Source organism: Blennius ocellaris (genome assembly GCF_963422515.1).
Source record: "Blennius ocellaris genome assembly, chromosome: 1".
Lineage (NCBI taxonomy): Eukaryota > Metazoa > Chordata > Actinopteri > Blenniiformes > Blenniidae > Blennius > Blennius ocellaris.
In genome coordinates this window covers 8,191,077-8,218,923 of record NC_137650.1, presented here as the reverse complement: position 1 = coordinate 8,218,923, position 27,847 = coordinate 8,191,077, and the positions used below count along the sequence as shown (strand labels likewise).

General features: G+C 43.3%; 1 protein-coding gene across 2 annotated transcripts in view; it reads left to right on the top strand.

Moving 5' to 3' along the window:
* cd276 (CD276 molecule) overlaps positions 1 to 27,847 on the top strand; it is an 82,688-nt gene that overhangs the window by 22,393 nt on the left and 32,448 nt on the right. For both annotated transcript variants that reach the window (XR_013936674.1, XM_080498950.1), the window contains exon 4: positions 2,734 to 3,030. Coding sequence is in view for 1 of the 2 variants with exons in the window: in XM_080498950.1 (XP_080355076.1) it covers positions 2,734 to 3,030 (297 nt within the window). In the remaining variant the exon portion in view is untranslated. The remainder of the gene's footprint in view (positions 1 to 2,733; positions 3,031 to 27,847) is intronic.

Genomic DNA, 27,847 nt, shown 5'->3' with positions numbered 1-27,847 from the left:
GAGTCAAGCGGCCGACGTACACGACACCCGTGAAACACAAGCAGGTGAACACACTCTCGTGTTAACGGCCGACGCGGCAGGACAACGGCATTGAGACTCCATAAATTGAAAATTCAGTCATTTGCACACTGACCTGGCAACCCAATATAATTGATCCCCCCCCCCCTTTGTTGGTGTGGCGCTACAGTGAACATGCTTCGTCGGCACGTGGAGGAGTGTCAGCCGACCCGTCCACCCTCCAGCGTCCCGGCCAGACCCTGATCATGCTGCATGGACAGTGGACGCGGGGACGCTGTTTCACTTTGGCAGCTTGAGTGTGTGGCCTTGACGATGACGTCACAGCTTGCACCGCAGAGGGAGGGGAGAGGTGGAGCCTCCCTCCTCTAATCTGAACGTGCGTTTGGCCAGTGCGTCTCACATTCTGACCCATTTCAGTGTGAAAATGTCTTTAAAACCTCCTGGAGATTCAGGCTTTCACAGTTACTACTGCCTCTTTATGTAATCTCACTCTGATTTCATGGTGTTGACATCCTGGCTCTGTTGGGGGCTGCACCATTAGTTTCAAGACTCCTTGTTCTTTTTTTTGAAGCTAAAAACATTTTCTTCAAGTCTCTAGCTGTGTGTTTTTGGCTCGTTGCCGAGCTGCAGAATGACTGATCGGTTTCCTCCCATGATCCAGGATGTCCAGCTTACTGAAACCTCAACTTTGTACTTTCAGTCTTTAGACTTTACAGTCTTAAAGAAATGCCAATATTCTATTCTCATTACCATCAGTGTTGAGTGATTTTCAATCTTATGAGCAGCTAAAACAAATGTACAACTGCCCACAACACACTTGGGCTTGTTTTTAATGTTAATGAACGTCAGAGTCATTAAGAAATAAACAAGAAATGAACTGACCGCCAGAAAAAAGAAGAAATTCTCAGTTGCAGCTCCAGATGTAGTTACATTCATCAGATTAATTGCCTATGCATTCATATTTTTAGATTTCTTTGTGATTCGAGTTTTTAAAAAGCCAAATTTCTGTGATGTTGCAATGCATCACGCTGCAAATGAGATCATTGGAATAATTCCAAGTGTTGGTCATTACGGTATGACACACACTTCTATGAACACAGTAACTTTTCAGTGTAATAATTCCTAAAGTCTTCATGCAGACCTTTGATGACACAAATGCAGCAGCCACATGAATATAATGTATATTTTGGACACCGTTTTATATTGATGTATGTTTGCTTCATCTTATTCTATTTATAAGTGACTCCATCTTTCACATTTAACACCCTGTCAGAAGCAAGATCTTTGTAATTTGTCCTGGATTCCAGGAAGATCCTCAAAGCTTCTCCAGATCCACAGAATACAGACCAGAAGTGGTAATAATCTTCTCATGATGAACAAACTGATCTTATGTATTGGAAGAGGTGTCCCTATAGCACATCTACAGATTCATCAATACACTGACTAGGTAATAGGAACATACAATCATATTAGTGTATTGTACACTGAACTATATCAGAGGTGAGTGAAGATCATTTCCTCTCAGGAGATGTAAACAGGAGATAAACAGCTTCCCCGAGGCTGTTGAGCAGTGTTTTTGGTCAATAAGCGCTGATTGTGGTCTCTGTCATGGTCAATATCTGCTGACTTTGATTATTTGATGTTGTTTCCGGTCAATCAGCCATCACTAACATGTTCTGTGCTGCGCGACTACATCGCCCACCTTCACAGCCGAGGGCCTTTTATTTATTCATAATGATACTGTGTGCAGTTCCTTCCTGCTCACATTTCTATATCTGTTATGAGATTGTTCCTGTACTCTCCAAGGATGGATGTGCATTAGGCGGTGTTAATGAATAACATTTTTCCATTGCTGGGGGAAGAGAAAACAACGTCTCCAACAGTGACAAATTGGTTAAATCTTATTCATTAGATTTATAGATATTCTATTTTTAGCTAACGTTCACCGTTCCCGTGACAGGCTTTCTCCATGCTGTGCTGGAAGGAAATGAAAGCCGCCCGCGATGGGGATCTGTCTGTCACGCCGACAGCTGGCGAGGCCGGTGTGTGCCGCGCTAAAACCAGTCTTTGTTTTGAGAGTCCACTTTTCAAAGAGCACCTCGGACCAACTTATTTCATTTCGCCCTCAGCCCCGCCCCGTTGTTTGCTGTGCAATGATTGGTTCTGGGAATACAGCGGCCTCTCTGTCCACCACCTCTGTACCCGGGTTTTAACTCAAGGGAGGAGAGGAGCGTGATTTCAGCCGAGGCTGACGATCACCCCTTTTCCGCCATCCCTTCTGTGCTTCCCTCTGTGCTATAGGCCGAGTCGTCTCAAATCTCTCGGCCTGCCAGTTTCCTCTCAGGCCTGCCCAGCTTCCCCTCTCCCGGCTTGTACCGTATTTTCCTTCCCGGGATTGGCTCAGTGGTTTGTCTCTCTCTAGAGAGAGCACGGCATTGGGAGTGTAGGGATGTAACATCAGGACATGCTGCAGATGCTGTCTGCGTCAGTGGGATCTTAAGCACCGTGTTACACTAAGCTCCCAAAATATAATTAGGAATTTAATGGGAATCATGTCAAAGAGTTCCCAGGGTGACACTCATTGCAGAGAATCTAAATCTCTCGTAAATTTGTTATGTGTCTTCTGCTCTTTGCTCTATCTCCCCTCTTCCTCACCCAATCCTGTCTATAAATCCTCAATTATTCCTACCCCCCCGTCGCTCCTCTTTTTCCCAGCTCCGTACTCCAAGCCCGTGGTAACTTTAGAGCCGGAGTCCAACCTGCGGCCGGGCGACGAGGTGGCGCTGACGTGCGTGGCCTACGGCGGGTTTCCAGTGGCCGACGTCGTATGGCAGGACGGTGGCGGGCGCAACCTGACGGACAACATCACCACGTCATTGGTGGCCAACGAGGAAGGCCTGTTCACCATGACCAGCGTGCTGACGGCCGTGCTGGAGCCCAACAGCACCTACAGCTGCCGGCTGATCAACCCGCTGCTGGGCGAGGAGGGCTACGCCTTCGTCACCATCACAGGTGGGAGGATGTCTTCATCTCGCTCCCCGTACTTCGTCTTGTCTCACGTCTTTCAGTCAACATTGTCACCTCCATTCTTGTGCAAAGTAAACAAGCTGATATTGAGTGGCTTCCTGGAGTGTTTGAGTGTTACGATCTCAGAGTAATCTTGTTTTCAGTCATGCATGCGCAGAGTCGTATTAAATTCTTGCATGCTTTTGTGAATCAATCTGCCAGTCGAATTTCCTACTGCTGAGGCTTAACTTTTTTTCTTCTTCAGCTTTGTAAGTCACAGAGAGGCAACAAAGAAATGAACGAGAAATAATGAAGTGCCCAATTATGGCCCAATAAGCATAACCCATCAGTCCTTGTTCATTGTTAAATTAGATCAGTGGGCGATTATTTCCTTGAGCATAGTCAAATAGCTGTTCATCACATATTTCAGGAGACAAAACCGTAATGAAAGACAGTCCCAGAAGGAGCGATTGGATTCCTCGCAGCCGCCTGCAGGAAGTGTTTGCTAACCAGAAATTAGATTGATATGTTTGCCTTTCTCAGATTGTTTGATGTAATCTGGAGCTCAATGTACTTGTGTAATAGTTGGAATCTTGTAATAGTCACCCACCGCCCAAGTCCCCCCCCCCCCTATAGCCACACCGCTGTACTCTTATGTGTTAAGTGCAAGGAGAGTGCCATGTAAGGTGGGCCAAGGCTGGGTCTCTAATGGGAGCAGCTCTGTGTGAAATGGCTCATAAATAAGTAGAGGTGGCCCGAGCCTGCTCCGTGGGCCGGAGCTGGCGCTTGCAGCTCGGGTTGTCGAGGCGGAGGTCGAGGCAGAGGTCAGCGAGTGCTGCTCCACTGGGCTGGGAAATGACTTGTGCTGTCTGGAAACAGGATGGCCGATTGGCAGGGCTGGACAACTGAGGGAAGGTGGCCTTTCTAGCAGTTTGGTCGACTTCTTTCAAAACAGCACAGATAACCAGTCAGAGGGACCATTGGGGGAGTGGAAAGGTATTAAACACACGGTGAGAATGAAATAGTGCAGGGAAGTAACTGTTCAAATGGGCTGTGGCTGCTATTACCCCTCTCTTTTTTGCTCGGTTGATGCACTATTTCAAGTTGGGTCGAAATAGATGTGATAGTGCTATTACTTTCTTGTCAGTTTTTCCTCTTTTCTGTTCCCCCTACAAACCAGACTCTCTCCTTTTTAAAAGTGTTGATTGAGTCATCCGGATTGGTGATTTTTATGGTTGTACGTTTTATCGCTTTCTTCTGGAGGAGGTGAGTCAGTGTGAAACCACAACAATGTAGCCTCCAGCCTTTGCCTCCTCTATTTTTCTCCACCATGGAGAGTAAAAGTGGACATTTTAAGATAAACCCTTTCACTAAACAGGGTGCCTCACTGATACGAATAAGGACAACATCAATTGCAAAGGCAGAAATATGATGTCGGGCATGTAATCTAGAGAAGAGGCTCTGAGGATCCGGCATAAATCTATAAATCTCCAGAAAATTGGCACACTGTTTATATTGTAAATTAAAAACATGCTTGTATGTGAATATAAAACCAATTATATTAATATGATTTAAATTCAATGCATTTTATTGTTCAGATGACATCAAATCCTAAAACTGAGAGATGTTTTTCAGTTTTCACAAGTGTGTTCTCATTTTGAGTGAGTTACTATCTATCGGTGCACTGTAAGAGTTTTTGGGAACAAAGGTGATCGACTTCGCTGTTGTAAATCAAAATCAAAATGTATACAAGATAATCCAGTGTGTACTTCAGGGTCTTGTCTTTTCTGGATAATGTTTACACTATGTGATGGATCTGGATTGCAAGGAAGCTGATCTTGTGACAGTGTTGAGAGTCTTGTCGATTGTGGTTTGGGATTGATTTACTGAAGTAGACAAGGCCTTCCAGGGAAAGAGACATTTTCACGACAGCAGTATGTCATGCACTGCTGTGTATTGTTGTCTTAACAGATGTGCAAGTCACCTATTACGTGAGCTCTGTATCAGGTAGTTGCTGGTTTGCATGGGGGATTTCTAACTTGTATTTGTGGATGCTGTGGTGAACTGCGTTCCCAGACAATGGCCTGCAGAGCAGAATTCATGCAGCGAGTTTTAATACACGATGACCCAAAGTTCTTTTTAAACAATGAACCTTCTTTGTGATATTATTTGGAGAAACGTCCTGCAATGTGTACCGTGAACCAGTCCTTATCTTCACCTTCAATAGAATACAGTTGTGTTTTTCTCACACAAAGTTTTCACCAGTGGAACAATTTTTGGCTTTAAAACTTGTACATATCATTACACTTTTTGTACATTTTGTCAAAGATTTGACTGAATTGTATTATCATTATAATTTTATAGCTCAATGGTAAATATGCATCCATCCATTCATCCCTCCATCCAGACTTCATAGCCTGGACAGGTCACCAGTCCATCACAGGGCAAACACAATCAACAACATCTATGGGCAAATGAGAGACGCCAATTATTATATTTGTCGCACGGCATGGCTCAGTTGGTCGTCTCCCAATCGCAATGTTACAAATTCGATTCCCATCTCTGCTGAAGTGTCCTTGGGCAAGACACTAAACCTTAAACTGCCTGGGTGACTGCAGTGAGTGGTTGGAGGGGCCGATGGCGCAGATTAGCAGCCTCGCCTCCGTCAAGTATGGAGTGAATGAATAATGCAATGTAAAGTGTCTTCAAGTGTCCAGAAAAGCACTTTATAAAACCTATGTATTATTAGCCTCAATCAAATGTTTTTAGATTGTTGGATGGAAGTGGAGTGTGAATGACGGCAACCTTCTCACCGTGCGGTGAGAGGGCAAACCACTAAACCCTCAGTGTTTCAGGTAAATACTCAAAGAAATCCATATGGAGGTGCATTATAGGCTTTAATGGCCATTTGTTCCAAGAACTAAAAACAGTACATTTGAAGGGTTACAGTTTGAACAGACTGAGTTAAAGAGAACAACCAAGAGAAAAACAGGCTGACAAAAAGAGGTTGTGGCCAAAGAACGCAGCTTCTTGAAGCGCAATGTGTTCAACTCCACAAATAAACAAGGGAAGACCCTTAATTAAAGCAGTGGTGATTGTGATTTTCAGCAACTGGGTGCACATGAAGAAGTGTAATTTCTCAGTAGGAGCGCCAGCACAGCTTGATGATGGCCCGAGTTGTTAGTAAACACATAGAAGATTTATAGTATTTTGCGTGGAGCAATACAAGGGGGCTTGTTTGAAATGAAAATGTATTTGCATTTGTTTACAACAGCTGTTGTGTGTTTAACAGTTTCTGTAATTAATTCTGACCTAGCAGAACTCTTCTGCTGGAGTAGCAGAGTGTGCCGGGCTGGAGTTGATATAGCAAACATGCTCCCCCGTATACGCTCACAAACACGGCACACCGCTCTCAGGCTGTGTTGAATCCCATAATAAGAATGGGTGAAATCTGCTTAAAATTCTAAATGGACTATGAAAGTGAGAGGAAAAAAAAAAAGACACCAAGTAAGGAATGGGAAAGACGAAAAAAAAAAACCAGAGAGAGATAGAGTGAGGTAGAGAGTCAACAAGCATGTTAAAATTTCACACTCTCCCCAATCTCTGATTGAAAAATTACAATAGTAATACAAATCTCCCCCAGGCAGAACAAGAGTTTGACAAGGTTAATTTTGAGAAAATGAACCCTTTGCCCACACTGTGCGAGGCACTATGTGGTCCGGCGTCAGCGCCACTTTGAGTCTGTGTTGAGTCATCATGCTAATCTTCCCTCTTTCGGAGACGCCAGTGGACAAACTGGCCCTTCGCAAACTCTGCGAACACCGTGGCTGTCAACGCACACTGCCATCACACTTCCCAGGGGGAGTTGTTTTTGTGAACACTCCCCGTGGAGAGTGGGTACGTTTTTTTGTTTCTTTTTCTTTTTCTTTTTCTTTTTCTTTTCTGGAGAGCTGAATGTTTATGTGTTGCTGGAATACTGATAGGTTTGCAGAGTGGGGTAGCCCCCCCCCCCCCCCCCCCCCCCACCCCACCCCTTCCCCTGAACAGCTTGTAATAATGAACAGTCGAATGATGGAAAGGAGCAGCTTCAGTCCGCAAATGAGCCGTAGCCTGACTGCTTTCTTGGACAGTGTTCGCGTACAAACCGCTGCACCCTCCTCCTCCTCCTCTTCCTCCTCCTCCTCCTCCTCCTCCTCCTCCCGTCTCGAGGCCCTTTGCACTGTTTCACACTCTCAGCCCATTCTGACCACTTTGTTCTGCTCAAAGAGAATAATGTTTTTGGAGGTTTTCAGGGATCAGGAGTCTCTCTCCTATCATTTAATTTTTTTATTTATTTTTTTTCCTCACCCTGATCTTTCTGTGAATGCGGAGCTTTAGCAATGTATCTCATCTGCCGGAGCGGTGTGATTGCTGCAGTGTGTGTCGTCTGATGGCGGGGTTTCAGGGCCCGTCACTGAAACACACACACACACACACACACACACACACACACACACACACACACACACACACACACACACACACACACACACACACACACACACACACACACACACACACACACACACACACACACACACACACACACACACCTCCCCCACTCCGTCTGCCTGCTCTCCCAATGAGGATGGCACCATTTCCCCGCCATTGCCCTGCTGGCACAGCATTTACAGTTGAAAAGCGTGCGCACGGCGATGGAGTGGGGAAAGGAAGGAGATGGAGAGATGAGGCAAGGAGATAGAGAGATGAGGCAAGGAGATAGAGAGGGAGTTGGGCAGGCAGGGTTAGAAGGGATGAGGACCGATTGACAGACAGTAAGATGGAGACGACAATGTTTGCTGAGCTCAGAGTTGTGGCATTATGGCCCAACGGGCTTGAAGATGTCCTCAGTGACAGAGAAAGGAAGCAGCGGCGTCGAGTCTGGAGGATTTTCTTCACAATTTGACTGTCTAGTTAGCATTCTTCAGCTTTCTTGGGTGGTATAGTGGATCAGTGGTTAGCACCGTTGCTTCAAAAGAAAATCTTCTCAGATGTGATTCTGACTCTCTGCAATGGTAGAGTTTGATCTTCCATAGTTATTTTCAATAAATTCAAATGATTACAGGTTGTCGAAAGTTTGAGTTCCCTTGAGTTTTTAAGTATGACCAAACAAAAGCTTTAATAGATAGGAAGCGGATGAAAGTAGATTAAAACATTTTTCTCCGTCATTCCTCAAACAGAGTCTCTGTCAATTATTTTTTATTGTTTTCAGCCCGAGCGATTGTTCCCATCCGCAAAGATGAGAGGCAGTCTAATACGTATTGTCTGAAGTCTTGAATATCATTTTTTTTCTCTTGTTTTTAATTGCTTGAGATCTGTAAACGCAAACGAAAGAGAAATACACAATGAAACGGAAAAAAACAACAACTGTTAGTCAACTAATTGATTCGTGCAAAGTGCAAGTTACATTACGATTACATGTACTGATGTTAAAAATGTTATAAATATATATTTTTCACTGTGGATATCCTTTTTAAAGGAATATTATTCTGTTAGAAAAGAGGATGCACAAAGAAGGTTTAATAGGGATTATCTAACGAGGTAATGACGAATTGAACTATCTTCTTTGCTTGTCATTCATTGTGTGTGGGTGTATATACAGTATGTGTACATACACACACATACACACACACACACCCTCCCTCTCTGGGTTGTTGATTTGTTATTTGTTATTGACAGACTCTATGTTGTGAATTGTACCTTGGAGCGACACCATTTAGCTCCGGGGTGGCTTTTCGTGGCTAAATATATCACAATAACAAAAATGTGTTTCACTGGCTAAAACCCACTCGCAGCAGCAGAAAAAGTGCTGGCCTTGCAGTGGTTTCTCTCCAAACACTGCCACAAGATCTCAGCCATTGTAAGTTTGTCTTCGTATTGATGGGATGCCTCTTTGAATGGATGGGATGCTAGATACAATAGCGCTTTGTCCCAGAGGGAAAATAATTAATATGTTTATATTTTGTATGTGCACGACTCCACCTGTGACTTTATGACACCCCATCTTCAACATCTCTCTTTCATTTTTTGTCATTGATGCAGATTGTTTTTAGTTCGGCGGCTCACAGTGGCGTAGTGGTTGATGCTCTGGACTCACAGCAAAAAGTATCCCTGGTTGCTTGTGGGTTTGCGGGACTTTCTATGTTCTCAATTTGTGTGCATGTGTTTTCTCTTATTTACTCAGTTTCTCTAATGGACTTTCACCTATCCTGTATTTGCAGCTTGAATGAATCTTTTTGAATCTACTGCTGCCAACTCCCTATAATGAACCGTCGCAGACAGCAAGCTTCATGAAACCCCCTCATGCAGGAATAGAGAGTCACTCTGGCTTTGTTTTGCCTTCATGTGTCATGTTGGCCACGTGCTAACATTTCCAGTGCTTCTGTCGCCTCCTTCAAGTTTCCCTCGGACCTTCTGATGTCCCTCAGTGTCTTCTCTAAGCCGGCTTATTTCATTTCTTTTTTTTACTCCAAGCCCAACCCTATTTTGGTCTGGTGTATTTCCCCAAGGAGGCTGTTTGTTACTGTATGATTGTTCGGCACACACATCCTCAGCCAACCTTCACTGAATAAATCAAGGTTAAAAAACATCTTTAATTGCTATATAAACATTGACCTTTGTCAGGAAGATGGATTGTAACACAGGTGCTAATGGTGGCGTACGTGCGATGCTATTCAGCACACATAGCAGTGGCATTCTTTTTTTTTTCTCATCATCAGATTTTGTGCCAGTTTGCTTTCTTGCCCCCCTTTTTTTTGTCCTGGCTGTGTTATTATGTCTTCAGACCTTAATCCTGACACCATGTTGCCATCTAAATAGCTACCTGCCATGCTCACCCGACCCAGAAAGCGCTCATTCCCCTGTTGTTTTTCCAAGAAGCTTCTTAGAGTGTGTGTTTTTCTCCGGATTCGCCATGCCTAATATTTTTCCACAAAAATTTCTGCAGTTTGAAACATTTATGTGCCTTAAATTGGAGTTAAAAGCATCGCTGTGTGAGGATCGCCAAAGGCGCGAACAGAAAGACACAGTGATCTAGTGGTGCAAAGATTCTCTCATTAGTGTGGCTGTGTTGGTGAAATTGTAGTGATTGCAGTTATTGGAGAAATAGTTTGCTTCTGTCTTTGCACTTTCCTCTCTTTGGCTCTTCTCACCAGTCAGTCAACTTTGGAGTAATATGCTGCTCAGAATCATGTTTTCTTTTCCTTTCGTAACAAACCACCATGCAGGTCCTTGTTGAAGACTGAGCCTGAACTAATTTATGCAATTAACAGAGCCTTCAGAGAGACAGAGAACAGCGGTATAAATGAATCTGTTGTCAGTGGAGCAGCAAGCAGGCAACTTTCTCCATCGAGCACTGTATTAATTAGTGTCCAGCACACAAACAGGCCTTCTTTGGCTTGCTGAATGCATGCTCTGTCTTATCAGGAGTCCAGCTAGGGAAAACAACCTAATAGACAGATGAAGTAATGTAGGCAATCTAAAATAAATTCAGGTAGACAGCAATGGCGCCATTGTAAGCACATTTATTCCTATCAGGATTATTAACTGGGGCCACTTGCAGCTGTCTCTGCTTTTACACATTTGAAAGTCCTTCCCTGGGCCTTCACCATAGGAAATATATCCCTGTATTATGGCCCGGGCAATGGTATTTGTCATGCTTCCAGTCTTACTGTTAGCAGCTTTGAGGGATTGTTGGTTTAGATTCAGTTGTGGGCTGTTTGCCGGTTTTTGCTGTGCTTTTAAAGTGGTACAATCGGAAAGATAAAATGTGGTCCACTCTTTTATGCTGGGATTTATTCTCCCTTTATTCACAACAATCCTTTAGCTGGAAAGATTTCTCTGCACTTAGTAAGTGTCAATGTTTTTCCTCTTCCTCAATACAAGCTACATTGATACTGTATATCTTCTAGGATGCAGAGATTTTTTTTTCATTATCGTATACTTGGTGTTTGTTCAGTAAAAAAAAAAAAAAAAAGGCCAAAGTGTTAATACATCTGTATAACCCTGTCACAGGTCAACTTATATACGGATTATGTGAAATGTGTTGGTGTATTCTGCGCACCATCGCATTTTGGTTCAGTCTTCCTCATGTTGTTACACCTAGCCATTCATCCTTTTAACACAATGTGACAGCTATAGGAGACTTTTTTTTTTTGGGGGGGGGGGGGGGTTTGCTGTATTTTTCACCAGAAAGTGTCATTTATGAAAATTGGCTTTATGTTGATATTGGATTAATTCCAACCTAGATGTTTTCATCACTTATACTCTGCACCACATCAAAGAAAAACTTGAAAGTGTAGATTTAAAGGTTATTATAGCATTATTTCACCATTCCTGCCCAGTCGAGATGAAATTGGGACGTTTGTTGTCCCTGAACCTAAATTTGTTTGACACTCCTGAACCGAAGAGTCTAAGATAAGTGTCTATTATTTCGCCATCCATGGTCATATTGTTCTGGCTGGTCGGTGTGCGTCGTGGTTTTGTGTGTCTTCCAGAGTACACCTTGTGGAGTGTATATTTTTATCTCCTGTTTGTCAGTGCCCATTTAATCAAAATCAGGTTTCATCTTTGGCATCATAACAAGGCAATTCGATGTTACCCTCTGCCACCGTCCCACAAACTGCAGCCTGACATCTTTATGTCTGCTCCCATCCCGGTGGAAACCTGTCTTTCTCTGTCCTCCCTCGCTTTCCTTTTCAGGACACTGTATTTATGACGGTAGTAAACACACAAAAGCTCTCTTTTGTTATTGATCGGGCTCATTTTGATTTGGACTCACACGGAGGACTGTCACTGGGGCTGGTGTGGCCCTGCAGTGTACATTTCACACAGCTCACTCTAAATCCTGTAAGAGGGATTGGTTTCGGGAGGTCTGGCATCAGTCTTGGCTTGACGATACGAAATCATATTAGCTTCAGCTTTCCAGAGTTACTGGGAGAATAGCCACTGACAATTGTCTGGGCACACCTTCAAAGTTTGGTTGTTTAATTATTCACCCCGTGTATTTGATTTTAAAACTCAGCACCTGATAACACTATGAATTATTTTCCTGCGAAGGATATTTGCAGCCTCAGTAAATTGCTTTGTTCTGTGCATCCAAACAGTCCAAATTAGTCCCTGGCAACACACAAAGACCATTGTCTCGCACTATAATGTGTTTTCAATTAGGAGGTGTTGAGAGATTTAGCTTTTTCTCAGGATAGGTGACTGCTTTCTTCGATAGCTCCAGAGACTAGCAATTGATTACCTACTGTGAAATGGAGGCTAAGAATGGGCCGAGTGTGGCCGTGTCCCAGGGGGAGAAGCGTTTTGAGCAGCCATTGTGCTCAACTCGCTCACCTCCTTCTGAACTGGCAGCTCGACTTTACTATAGGTAAGCACCCACTGACTCACTGCGTGATAAGAAGCACACCCATTACAGAGCCCTTTATTTCAACCGCGGTGTCAAATATCACCGTAATGACTGTGATTAAGCCATGCTGCGGCCGTGCTCCTTATGATACCCGTTTGATTGGACAGCGACTTGCGATGACTCACATCCCCTTCAGGTTGCATTAATATCTTCCCACTGGCTTGGACTTTGTAGCCATGCCCGTTTCCCCCGGAGCCTGACAACTTGCAGCTCATTACAGACAAAACCGTCCACAAGGAAACAAACTCGCTCCTCTTACCTTATTAATATTGTCAACTGTGTTTAATTTCATCACTTGCCCTCCTTGTGTGTGTTGCCGCACTAAGTGCAACTCCGTCGATGGCGGAGACAGCTCAGTGACCCACACCGTGAGAGTCTGTCATATCTATAATGTATCTGTCTTGATGCTTTCAGACGTTTAGCCCAGTGCAGCAGGAAAGATGCCGCTTGTGCTGTTAAGTTGTTTTCCACATGAGGTTGTACTACTTTCACATCAGTTGTGAGTGTGTTAGGACACTCTGTTTAAAGGTTAAAGAAAGAAAAACAGCTTACTCCTAGATAATAGCGGGCTTTAGCATTGAGCTACGTTCACTGGCTGAGTCCTTACCGTGACTGTCTCTCTGGGTCCAGCTGTTGACCAGCCGTGTTCTGGATCTGAGTCGTCTGTACAGTTACGTCTGGCCTATCTTTATCAATGCACCGTTGTTAGGCTGCATCAGTGGAACTCATTAACGCTTTGAATACATATCCAGACCCATTCAGAGAACAAATAATTACACTTCATGAGGTGCAGCTGCAGCATTGCAGCATCTCCAGATGTGGCGATTTCTTCAAATCAAGCACACATGTTATTTCTTATTAAAAAAACAAACAAAAAAAAACTGATGAAACTGATTGTTGATGGATCGCAGGGTGGTGTATTGGCCCCCGTTCTGCTGCTTCACCATGAGAGAATCCATTTCAATTCGAGGATTGTTGATTTTCCGTTTTGGGTCAGGGTTTGCAGTGGCTCTGCTTCTAGTCCAGGGTTTCCGTACTTCCTGCTCTTTGTCGTCTTGTATCGGTTCCAGTCCCCCATGACCATGAGTCCAATAGAACAGTTAATGAAGACCAATGTCTATATTGTTAACGCGTTTAATCATCAAACGGTTGTAATCAATATAACCTCATGATATCAAACACTGAATTCCTAAACAATTTTGCCGTTGCGTTTTTTTTTTGGTTTTTTTTTATAATACCAATGTAAGTTCAGGTTAATGTTCAGATATTTCCGTTGTTTGTATCCACAGCCTTATTGTTTAATCATTCCAACTGGGGGAGTCTCTCCCTCCCTGGAAGACGGGGTCTGGAGTCAAGCCCAGTAGACCGAGGCCACTCAAGGCAGGTTAGATCACCTGCACATCAGAGAGTTGATCACATACAGGAATTTAGAGTCACCGGTTGGCCCTAAAAGCAAGTTTTTGGTCTGTAGAAGGAAAGCAGAGTGCCAACCTGTACAGGGAGAACATTCAAACTCCACTAAGAGCCTCCCAGGCCAACGAGCACTTGACCCCTGAACCTTGCTTGTGCTGTGTGAGAGAAGTGAGAGTTAACAGAAGATACATGAGCTATCGCTATATTAAAGCTATTTTATTAATCCAAATTGTTCCATCCGATGCATATGGCGAACATCAGTTAATAAACGCCAGTCCTGCATACATTATCCGCGCTTTATCTTCGGCATCTGACACTGTGACATATTGTGTGTGTGCACGAGCTGAATGACACCGCAGGCACGCTGACAACTGATGTCCTTCGGTTTCAATATTTTACGGCGTCTCTGTAAAGCCACGAGACATAATGTGATGACATCGAGCCGCTCGATGATGTAACTGGTTACGGGGGTTGAAATATGTGCTGCCTCAGCAAAGTTATGACTTACATCCAGAGATGAAAGCAAGTGTGTCCTGTTTTGTATTGTGTACCGGGAGAAGAATTAGTGCCGGTACTCCAAAGCAGGAAAAGAAGCTGTCAAGGTTACAGAGTAAAATAGGATTCAAGTTGTAATCCCGCACATTGTAAATCTGCCATTGATTCTACAAGAATGCCTTAAAAATGTTTTTTTCCCGAGCATTTTCCTGTTGTTTGTCATCAATTTTCTAAAGCAAGAGGGCAGACAGCTTCAAAGGTGCCAGCGGTGCACTTCACACTGGTGTCAAAATATGATAAAAAAGGGAAGAAAAGAGGAGGAACTCATTTTAACATTTGCTTCAAGGTCTCTCTGTCATCTCAGCGGCGTGACAGGTGAGGCTGTGGAGGTGTGTTGTGCAACTAAGAATAAAGAAGAGTACAAGCAAGGACTGATTGCTAGGAGAAGTGATGGTCACCTTCATCATCCGTTGTGTGCAATTCAGCCGCTTTTAGAGACTGACTTGTGTTAGAAGCACATCTAAAAGCAGTGGAAGAACTGTGGCTTTACTTGTAATTATAATTTAGCCCCATTTAAAATGCAGACTGTCAGCTTGTCTGAAAACTTGTGGCCATGGTTCACCAGTCAACCGTTGTTCTGCTAAAAGGACGACGTCTCAAAGTCGGTCCCGGGTAAAGAAGTCAGATTCGTTTTAGTTATTTAGAAAACGCTTGGTCAGCGCAAACACTGTTGAAGGCTGCGGTCAGGTTCATATAGTCACGACGGGAAATAACTATAGTCCCGACCTGTCAGTCATTTAGCTTTTTGGGTTAATGCTTTGCTCAAGGACAGCTCAGCAGAATTTGTAATTGTGTTCTTAAAGGTAAACTTAAAAAAAAAAAAAAGAATCTAGTATTAATCTTATTTTCTCCTTCATTTCACTCAAGCTTGGATTTCTGTCTGTGTTTTCCCACTTTCCTCTTGTTTTTGTCTTTACCTTTTCAAGGTTTTTTACAAAAAGGCTGCTTAGAAAAACTATAGCATTGTTTAGTTAGACACTTGAGCTGTGATCAGTCAGTGTCAGATTTTGGTCTTTTATTTATTCTCTAGGTTAGACTTTCTCTCAGCTACTTACTTTGCTTCATGCCCTCAGTGTAGATCTCTTGAGCTAAACGAGAGAATAAATGTCCTTATTTGTGCATTACCAAAGCCTTGTTTTTGCCACAATATATTTGTTTTGTGGAAAGGGACACCCTTGTGGGACTTTGGTGTGAAAATATTGTCTCCGACTCCTTTCTCAGCCAGAGGCAGAGCTTTTTCTCAGGCTAAATAACTTAGCCACACACGAGTTGTAAGACTGTGATTAGCTCTATTCCACTGAGAGAGAGATTTACAAAGCCTTTTTCTCATGTCTGTCCAAAATACCATATTTTAAAAGTGCTGGAAGGAGACAAAAGTATATTTAAGCAATAAGCCACGACAAGTTGTACTCGACAGTGATTTTTTGGAACGGCTTCAAGGCATTGTTAGAGCCTCTTCTGAGGGTACTGTCACAGCACGGCCTCCAATCGCTTTTCGCGTACGTTAAATGACTCTAATAAAGAAGAGAGTATGTAAATGTGCCATAAATGTTCCATTTTAGTGTGATTTCAGTGATAAATATTGACACTCTTACCAGCGTGTGGGGTGAGGTTTTGGTTACAAGGTATTTTATAAGAACTTGAAACAGAGTCCATCAAAGAGAAGGGAAAGAAGCTGTTTTATGATTTAGACTCATTAAATGACTAGAATTTTTTGAGTGGGGCAATATGTATTGATTCAACCGAGCTCTTAATAGACATGGTAAAGCTGTTTTACTGTTTAACGAGCTAAAATCTTCCAAACGAGTGCTTTAATCATTCCTGGTGACAGTGGAACTTGCTGCTAGCCTCCAAACTGCAGTATTTATTTTAGCTAGTATGAAGTTATTGCAAAAATTACTTTCTCTTTGCCACCTGCTCCCATCATTGCATACTGATGACTTAAAGGGGCATTGGAACTGTACTGTCATTGTTTCTTTGAGCAATGTCGTGATAAAAAAAAAAAAAAGAAAATCTGAAGTGCTTTGAGAAATTTCCACAAATAAGGCATCACTGGATTTGGACTTCAGATCAAGCTGGCATTTGAATTTAGGAGAATTTGGAGATAAGCAAAGCAAAAATATTGGCTTAAAAGCTGAAAGACTTAACAAGAACCAGCTGACCTGTTCCACAGTCCGAGGCCAGCGCCGCTTCAGCACTTTGAGAATATTCATCTGCCTCTCCAGTAACCACCAACGACTGCTGCAGAGGAAAACGAGAAATACTGTTTCATAATGAGAGCCCAAGGCAGAAACATACAGAGACATGTCTTTTATTTAAAAAAAAAAAAAAAAAGAATCTGTCATTATATATTCTCCTAGTAATACAGTGGTGGGAGAAGCATACTAAGAGCTTCCACTCTTTGAAGAGGTCCAGGTACTTCTTTAATGATTCCAATAAAGCTTATGATGCTTTGCGATGCAGGGTTAAGCTTACAACCTGGCCTTTTGTATTCAGAGATGTTATCATGTAACAGCGCCCCGTTCCCCTGGATGTGCCACCGCGGCTTTGTTTCATCATTAACAAACATTGGTACTGCAAAAGTGGTTCATTGCAAGTGTAACCCGAGGATGTTACACAGAGTCAATGATGCTTTAGAAAAGTTTTCGAAGAGGCACGGCAGTTTTGGAGCTGGTGCGCGCTATATACAAGGACTAAACGCCGTTAAACCCGGTCATTACGGCTTCATAGCAATCTAAAGAGACAAAAGGCAAATGCAGAAGACTGTTACAAAAGCGAGCGCAACTACTGGGTGTGTTCCTGACTTAATGAACACTTGAATGGATGGCTCAATAAGTGTCATGTTGAAGTTCATATTCTGGATGATATTTCTCACCCACTTCGCACGCTGCTGATGCAACACAGGAGTTGTTTCAGCAATAGATAGGTGTGTGCACTTAACAAGGAGTCTGCAGAGAGTTTTAAGCTGCAGTTTGTTCTTGGTGCAATGAGTCGTCAGAATGAAAACAGCGTCGTAGCTCATCCACCTTGTTAGGTTATTTTTATTTCTTTATTTGTTTTCGATATTGTAATGGATTATTTAATGCCTGTATGTGCCACTTCCTCTATATAGAAGAGTCCTTTTTTATGTTTTTTAATGCACTTTATTGCGTTTTCTCAAGCGTACATATTTTATTCATAGACATTTTTTTGTCACCGGCAGCATGAATACGTACTAAAAACAGTGATGCAATTTAATGGTTTCACACCTGGTGTGTGTCAAAATGTAAATTTGATACGCTGTCGTCTGTACGGTTTGTGTTCACACCTGCTTTTTCCTCTCCGGTCCAACTCCCGAGCCATGGTAGGGAATTATGTTTTCTTGACTAATGGGCACAACGACATGGGGAGAGTAAAGTTGACATTGCTTCGATCGGTGTTCCCCAAGTACTTTGCGCAGCTCATCAAACCACAGGATTATTATCTTTTCCGCATCACAGCTTCCAGTCGTAAGTACACTGCACACTTTGATCATTTTTGAGGGCTTTGCTGAAAAGATGTGCCACAGAGCAACCGAGACATTGTCGAGAGCACAACATATTCATTAGTATCCTTATCAGCGGCGTTTGTGAAGTTATTGGACCGAATGTCAACGAGGCATTGAACATGTGGTGTATAAGAGGCCGTCGGTGCACACACTATTGTGGTTCTGTTTAAACTGCATTCATTCCGCAACTCTGCTGGTTCAACCCGGAGAAGACATCAAAGCCACGTTGATACCTGCCTTCATCGTAGGGCTGTGTGATATGGCCTCAAATCAGTATCACAATATATTGCGCAGTTCACCTCGATAATGATAAATGGACGATAACTACTCCACTGCGCCCCCTGCACGAAAAAAAAAAATGTTTCCCCATTAGAGATAGCAGCTATATTAATAATATGACTCCCCTGGACCCATTTATTGCCACTTTAAAGGACTGTAAAACAACACTGCCTGAAAATAAATGAAGAAAATACAAATTAAGTACTTTGAGTTGTTAAGATTTATTGAGCAGATTATACCCGTGACTTTGTCTGTATTGCACCTGAAAACACGGGATTTTTCCATAGTTATATGAAAGAAAAATGCCTATCTAACCTATTTCCAGTTACATATTGCGTAAAATGACTTTTCACGTCCAGCCCGATGGACGGCGCGTCGCGACACGGCGCTCTGCCCGCGATGAAGGCGTGGATTCCCGCGGCTCGCGTCACTCTGCCCGCTGATGCTAAATATGCACGATTTGCTTCGACGGCTTCTAAAGCCGTTCACTTCAGCCACCGCAGCAGCCGCGACAACTTCTAAACCGTCACCCATCGCCCCCCCCCTCTCCATCTTTGTTACAGACTGGAGGGGGTGGAGTCACGTCTCTCACGCAGTACAGCGTCTTACAGGGACCGGCTACCTACACACAAACAAAACCAACCTTTCTTATCTTTCTTTTTAAACACCGAATTTGCCGACACGGGCAAAATGACGTGGGTCATTTTCGTAAATTTCTGTGTCTGTAAATTTTCGGTTTATTGCCCAGGCCTACTTTTTCATGAGAGAATTTTAAAACATAAATTCAGTTTCACATACGTTGCCTGTGGTAACAAATGCTCAACAAACTGTAGAGCTTTAGTGGAGTTTGTTTCCCACAGTGAGTCAGTTTTTCAGTCTCGTTGTGCTTGTTTCATCACTATTGTTTCTGTCGGAAGCAAAAAAAACTATTCTATAACTAACTATACTATTCTCCAAGGACTTTACACATGATACAGTGTTTGCATCTTGTGTAATGTTGCTATAAGAAGAACCAGATGTGAATCTCAAGTGTCTCTAATCCCTTCATAGCAATTTGTCCTTGTCAGTCTCATCCAAGCTCTTCCACCAGCCAGATAGTCTGTTTTAGTACTGATAGCTGTCACTAGTGATTCTTTTCTACACATCCTCTCCTCTACAGCATCCTTACCAGCTCTTCTCATTTTAAAGCTAATTAAAAATTTAGACGGCACAACATTGTAAACTGATTATTGCAGCGAGGTTCAGCGAGGATGGCCAAGTGAAGAAATGGAGCAACCCAAGAAATAGGGGGGGGGAAAAAAAAAAAAATCAATAGTCCACTCTGCCTCCAACATCTTAATGCCACTCTCAGCGGAGAGGGATGTGCGGAAGTGATAGACTCTCTGTCAGTTACTAGACATCAGAGGAGTTTTTAATTGAGGCCCCAGTGGGGCAGGGAGGGACTCAGGAGATGCTGAGAGAAAGTTGGAAGAGCCCGGCTGGTGTTCGATGAGGTGAGTGGGATTTTTTGTGAGGCCGAGAAGTTGCTCTGCCTCCATTCCTCTCAAAGGTAAAGGCTGGGAAATATGATATAACATTTATGTATCCATCCATCTTCTGTACCCGAACAAACATGTGGGTCACGAGGTGCCGGAGCCAATCATAGCTGACTCTGGGGAGGCAGAGTCCACCTCGGACCAGTCCACCAACCCACATTCATTGGCACTGACAGAAATTAAAGCCGAGAGGCACCAATTTACCTCAAATGCATGTTTTTTTGGGACTGTGGGTGCAAATCCTGAGCGGCGAGAGAAAACTCACAGGGAAAGTATGCAAACTTCAAATGCAAGGTCACCAATCCTGGATTCAAACTAGGGATTTTTTTTTTTTCCCCCCACTGTGAAGCCAGTACGCAAAGACTCCATCGACATGCAGTCGAATATATACTTGATTTGGATCACGATTACATAACTCTGTGCATATCATCCCCTTATGTTCTTAATAGATAATGCTCCGGCAGCAGGACGGTAGAATCATTTTCCACCCAAAAGTTTAAGTCATGATCATTTAACTGTTGATATCGTGTCTGGCTGTTGTGGAGGAGATATTCATGCCTGGTGAGAACTAAGAGCTTATCGCCCCGTACAGCTGACACCGTGTGTGTGTGTGTGTGTGTGTGTGTGTGTGTGTGTGTGTGTGTGTGTGTGTGTGCGTGTGCGTGTGCGTGCGCACGTTTTGGATTTCGTTTTGTGCAAAGTGCTTATTTACCTGCTTCATTTACCATGAATCCTGCATGTTTCTGTTTAGGTTTCTTCCTTCACGGTGTCCTCACACGGCTGACTTGTCATATCATTATCACGGGGGACTCTGGCAAAAGTGTGGCGGCGTTTCTTTTTCACACCCGTGCCAGTGCTGCTTGTGTCGAGAGCTCGTGCACACTCTCAAACATTCCTCACACTCGCCGACACATTTCCTCATGCCCTGGTCCTCTGTGACTCCATTTCTTCATCCATGCCTTTTCTTAGCATGCAAGTGTGTGTGTGTGTGTGTGTGTTCCAGTGTAAAACGGAAGCACACGCTCGCTGGTTAACATGCAGCAAGCTGATGCTTGCCATGCACTTTGACGTGACATTTAAAATCCATTCTGTAGCAGAACAAATAGTGGAGCTCAATCCACATCGGGGCATGTATCTCCACCGGTGTGAGGTTTATCCTGGTAACACCGGCCACCTTTACCCCGGGCCATTGTTTATAAATTCCACAGAGCTGTTACACATTCTCACCCCCCCCCCCCCGTGCCTGTACGGACCCTCTGCTTTGCTAACAGGACAGCCATGCAGTTTGCTCTGAGCTGTATATTCAGTTAATTAACCAGTCTACTGGGTATGGGATTACCTTCAGCTGTAAAGATGAGAAAATTCACTCTCACCTTGCCCCCGGCATATCTGAGTAAGACTTGAAATCATTCCTTTGAAAGTAGTTGTGACTTGGCTTCCCCCAGCTTCCTCCCAGACAAATCAGTCACTGTCTTTGTATGGTTTACTTGTATTTACGGAAACGCTCCTCTGACAGTGAGTGACAGGGGATTTAGATGTATCATGTTCGCGCAGATCCATAAACTATTTAACTAATACCAGGACATGAAATTATCTCCAGTCGTTCATGAAAAATAGAAATTGGAAGTGTAGACAAACCAAATTACTGGAAAATGTCTTCTACTTCATGAACATACACTTCAGCATTAGAAACTGTTACCACCAACAGCTTTCCTTTCACTAAAAAATAGATATATCCATCCATCCATCCATTGTCTGCCGCTTTATCCGGGGCCGGGTCGCGGGGGCAGCAGTACGAGCAGAGTGGCCCAGACTTCCCTCACCCCAGACTCTTCCTCCAGCTCCTCCGGTGGCACCCCAAGGCGTTCCCAGGCCGGCCGAGAGACATAGTCCCTCCAGCGTGTCCTGGGTCTGCCCCGAGGCCTCCTACCGGAGGGACATGCCCGGAACACCTCCCTAGGGAAAATAGATATAGATATAGATATTTTAATTATAGTAAGCAAAAAAAAGGGTTATGCTATTTAAATATTTTGTTCTACATAATATTTGAAAAATAATTACAGTAAATGTTTTTATAGGTCAAATATAAAACAGAGCTCATGTTAGATATAGCGGTGTTGTGGTTTGGTATGACTTTCAACATCACCATAAGCTTCCCATTAATAATTTCATTCAGGCCTTATATTCACAGAAACATTTTCTCTTTTTCAGTATCCTTAACCAACCTATGTATTGATTTGTTTCTCACCAACCGTACTTTTTTTTTTTTTTTGCAAGCAATGATTTTTTTTTTTTTTCCCCAAAAAAACCACAAGCTGGGTGTTTACTGACGCGGGCAGCAACAAATGTGAAAATCTATTGCTCTTGTGGTCAGTCAATATTTCAGTCGTGAAAAAAAACAAAAACAACAACAACAACAAAACCCCAAACAAATAAAAACAGAGACTTTGGACCAAGGAACCACAACTGCCAACCTGTAAGTGTCTTTACTTAATTCATTCCTGCTGCACATCGTGTCACAGCACGTTAACCCCTATCAGTCCAAATGCCCACACATTTTCAGAAAATGTTTATGCCCGTTTGTTTTTTTTATCAATAAGTAACTGGCATAATTCACAAACAGAGATTTGACTGTTGAGTCTTTTTTAATTTTAGTTTTCAACAGTTATTCCCAGATGTACTGTAGACTTTTCCTCTTTTATTATTTCACACACACAACAAATATATTTGGTTAAATGCCATAGGCCTTCTGATATTTGAGCAACAGTTTTCATTGTCTCATTGGTGGATAAGCCTAATGAAAACACTGTTTCTCATTTACTCCACATTCTTGCACTGGAGTTGCTTGACGTCCGTCGAGTAATACTTGTGCCGGTGCAGACGTGTCTGCAGGGATTTAAAACCAGTCGCCTTGCTCTTTCATTTACAACATCTGACTTCGTCATCGCTAAACGTTCATCGTTTACATTATTCATTTGTTTTCTTCAAGTCTGTTACTTAACTTCACACAGCGGCATTGTTTGTGCTTTGTATGCACAAGTCACAATCCCCCGGATCCATATCTGGCACTGACCTGCGAATTGAAACTCAAGCGCACTCTGTCTGTTTATCTCTTTGTAACCTTCTTAGTGCAATGTGACCGTTGGGCGTTGGGAATATTCACCTCGAGATCGATAAGATTAAAGTCTGTCTTGTTCTATGAGGCCGGTTACCTCACCACACCAACTCATCACTGTGTATCAGTCAGTGCTGCGCCATAAGCAGACTACCTCCGGTCTGTGAGCCAACCTTCCTCTGGAGAAAGGTCAGTAACAGCCTGACACGTCTGAGAGACAGCTTATGAGTTGAGAGCAGTCGAACGCCACAAAGCCTCATTGTGATTCCAGCCCTGTCCAGCTTTCATGCAGTCACCAGCTCAGCGCCGGAGCACCAAAACCCCACTTCATCCACTTGTTTTTTCACCTCCTCGGGTTGCGCGGTCACTCACCCCCTTTACCTCATCCCAACAACCTTCATTGACTCACTAACTCATCCACCTTTACTCTCCCACTTATCCTCCTCCACATCCCCTACCACTACCAGATGGCTTTTATAGTTCTCCTGCTGGGGTAAAAAAAAAAAAAAAAAAAAAAGGAGGGCTGTTAGAAACTTTCTTCCTATAAATGCAGAGCCATTACTCGGTTTTAATGTGCACGTCTGCACATCATACACTTGTGTTTGCCACAAGCCCATGGCGTCAAGGGAAGGGCAATAATGTCGGACAAATTGTGTAAGTAAATGGGCACGAGGTCGTCCAAGGGACGAGCGCGTCGCCTCTCTGCATGCCAATAAGACGGCCAGGTAGCGCCTCTCTGAAATGGTATTTATTGAAATGCTAAAAAAAAAAAAAAAATATGTGGGAAGGCTCAGAGCGGAAATGCTGACGAGACAAAAGAAAATTTCTCGAAAGCATTGGGAGAACAGCTGCTGTTCCTGTGCAGTCACATGCTTTTCATACCGGCGCTGAATGAGGGGATCAGTGCTTTTGATGGACACCTTTGAGGTTGATAATAAAGGTCCATAATTGAAACTGAAGCCGAAACAAATTCAAAGTCATTCGTTGAATGTAATCCTAATATTCATGCTCATGTTTTTCATTCCAGCTAATCCGTGTCCTCTGACGCAGAGGCCATCTTCTTTCCATTAGCACTGTTGTTATTGTTTCTGCCAATTTCTTTCCTGTGAGATGGGGCTGTGTGACACAGACGCGGCATAAAGAAGTTTAAATCACAGAGTCTGTTTGCACTTGCTGAGGTATGCATCAGTCACCTCGCCAGTGTTGAGTGAATGTGATTTAGGCGTGAGCTCCTGTTTTGTCTCACTGGGTTTTTATGCCTCCTCCACTTTCCAGTGTCTTCCCTGCCTTACTGTATTGTCTGAACGGACGTCTCCGTATCTGCCGTGTGACTCGTTGCTGGAGAGAAATGCTACTTTTCCCCCCCATCCTAGGCTTGGCTGTTCCACTGAGGCCTCCAGGGCTATATAGCCCCTCCAGCTGAGCTGCTCCCCGCCTTTCCTCAACCCCTGGGCTAGCCCCTAGTCCACCTCCCTTCTGTGATCAACACTGTCCTACTGCAGGTCCCCTCTCGTTCTTTCTCTGTTTCTTCAACCGGGGTGGAAAAGGACAAGTTGTTCATCCTGACAATAAAAGGAAAACCTAATTGACTTTTCCTCTCCTCCACCTCATCCTTGCAGCTTGTCTACAATGAGCCTTGAGGCTCTTTTTAGCCTGAAGCCATCCTTCTGTCAAGGGACATTATTCTCCTTTGGTCACAGCTTAAGAAGCGAGGTTTCTTCGAAGCAGGTAAAACTGGGGTGACAGTTGGGGAGAAAGCAGCTTTGATCTTCGCCGTCTACACGTTTGCAGAACCAAGATGACAGGCAAGGGAGTCTTAGGAGCACTTTATTCCACCAGAGGTGCTGGAGAGAAAACACTCAGGCTTGTAAAAATGCCTGCAAATCTTGGCTCTCACATTCACTGAAGCCCAAACAATACCTAAGCTGGCCCCTTGCGGGTCCCCTATAGTGTCTTCCAGAGACTAAGGGAGCCTCATTTCTCACTGGCAATGCGCCCTGTGTTACAGGCTCCATATGGAGGTAGTGTTTTATCATTCTTTTGCCTGCCCCCATTAAATATCTATTTTTACCTTTGCAGTCTTCTGTGGCCTCCTGTGGTACACAAAACACCTACTGTGAGGTGCCACCTTGTATAAAAAGTAATAGTCCAAGATATGCTCCAGGCATTTCTGATGTAATATTAAAAACATTGAATGAAGGTGCATTTATGGCATCTTAGTAAACATTTTTTTTTGCCCTATGCATGATTTTTTTTTTATTTGATGGTGCTCAACAAAATGACTACAAGAAATGAACAGAATATATGTATAGTATATAATACAACATTCTTTAATAGCCTCTAAAACCGCTCTAGTGTTGACATAGTGTCTCGCAGACAGTTGCAGTAAAATTGGAGCATTATAAGCAGACTATTATACGGCATTTGCATTATATTGTGCAGGTGTTCCTGTAATTATGACTGCATGCTGCATTTATCAGTATGTATGAGGCAGATGTGACCTCTATATGTTCAGACAGCTGTGGATTGCGGCACTTCCTGGGACTGGAGCACCTGAAAGGGACACATTAGAAATGAATCACAGGATTGCCAGAAGCTGTTGGTTTTTGATCACATGGCACGGGGAATAGGCTCTCGTGCAAAATTCAGAAATAATTTTAGGTTGCACAAGCTGCCTTTGATTATCCTATCTGATGTCTGCAAAATTGTTTGGACATTTCATGTGAGGAGGATTTATTTATGTAAGTGAAGATAATCATTGTGGACTGGAGCTGTCAAGTAAAAGCAGTGGGGGCCAGTGTATAGGGTTTTATATCAAACACATATACTCCAATAAATAACACACATAAAGGCTGTGCAAAGTCAAATGTCCTGAATTTCATCTTAATATCGGATGTTCATGTGGTTGTATGTGGGTGGGGGGGTTGCACTCTGTTTACTGATGATCTTGCTTTGTACGTTCTCATCATAGATACTCACAGTCACCCTTGATTTCTCTCTCTGTCTCTCTGTCTCTCTGTCTCTCTGTCTCTCTCTCTCTCTCTCTCTCTCTCTCTGTCTCTCTCTCTCTCTCTCTCTCTCTCTCTCTCTCTCTTGCACTCAACATATCAAATTGTCTTAATGCTGGCAATCCACACACTTTGGACAGCTCATTTAAAATTAAATTAACTGAGTCATCTAACGCGTACATTGGCGAGAGCTACACATTCACAAAGTGAAGTTTGGTGCTTGAGTCTGCAGACTGGAGGTAATGTGACAGTGCAGCCCAGAGCACTCCATCCTCACCCTGGCACAGAGGGAATAGGGAAAAGGGGAAAGAGAGGATAGGTAAACAGAGCCATTAGAGACAAATCTATTTCTGAAGAAAACAAAATCACATCATCAAACAAGAGAAAAAGAAAAATATGATCCTGCAGCCCCTCGGGCCCCGGCGTTGCAATGATAGCCGAGTATGGCATTTGTCTTTATCAGTCCGCCTTGAGGGAGAGAGAGCCTTGTGCGTGTGGTGGGGAGGTATGAGAGTAAAAAGCGAAGGGGAAAGACCCTGGCAACAAAGAGCCCTGCGACTTCCTTACTCATCACAATAACCCTCACACATGTTACTTTTTTGACCGTCTTGACGTGTCTGATCCTCCATGTTCATGCATGTTGTGGCTGTTCCTTTGAAGCGGCCTTTAAATACGGCAGAGTGAAAGGCTCGCTGGACACTGAGCCACAGCACCATCAGTCATGGCTAGCTCGTGGAGGCTTGTACAGCTACATCAAAATGACAAGATTGACTTTCCAGATTTTAGTAATTCTCTCTTGTGACATTTGGTTGTTTACCTTTCTTTGCTGTAGCGCCTTGTGCATTGAGAAACTATCCTGAAATATATAATTACACTTAAAAAAGATTATACGGACCTTTCAATGACATTAAAGTAATTACATAAATCACAATGTGCATTTACATTTGTTTCACTTGTAGCAACATTATTAACATTAAAAAATGTAGTGATTTTAATGTCGGTGATATTCAATAATGTCGCCAAATATAGCCATTATGGCAAAAGTAGGGTTCTAATTTAAAGACTCCGGGGTATGTCTAAAGCCATTCTGAACATTTTGAATGTGATGTCCAGTAATCCAGTCAGAGTTTCCTCTTGTTGTTTTCACATCAGTGCTGCTGCCAGGTCGTAAAAAAGAATTGTTTTTTTGGAGGAGGAAACTGGTCGACTTGCACATGGACTCAGAGCATTTGCAGAGCTCGGACTGGGGACAGTCGTGGGCCAAGTGGGAAAAAAAAGTATGTGACAGTTTGTCTGTGGTAAAAGCAAAGTCGACATCACCACCTGCTGTTAGATCCTGACTAATCCTCTTTTCTGTGTTCAGGATTATGTATAAGTAAATGATAGAGTTTCCGCTGTTGTGGAATTAACCTGAACACATCCATTACTTCCAACTTAAAGACCTAGATCTTACTGTAACTACATTTTTAAGTCTTTTATTTCAACGCTTGCATACCTGGATGATTGTGAGCAGTAACCCTACCTCAGTGCACATGCAGTCTTTCCCTTGCTCCTTTGGGGGGGTTTCTAAAAGTAATGCACGTTTTATTTTGGCACAAGTTTTGTTCCAGATGCACTTCTTGACTACACCTGAGGAGTTCACTGAGCAGGAGGTTCAGGGTGCCGCTCAGGGACGCGCAATAGTGACCTGTCACCAGTGAAATTCAAACCAGCAACAAAACGTGATTCCAAACCATTTGGCCACTTCTGCCCAGGCCACGCCCATATGTACATGGATATAGTACTGACCTATGATAGTATTCACAAAACATAGATAAACCTCTTGCAAAAGGGAGATTTTTCTGGTCAATAGGGTGATTGCTGTGTGTTGCCTCAAGATAGCAATGGATCGCCGTTTGAAGACTTAAATTTAAGGACATATATCCCTTCAGCTACATGCAG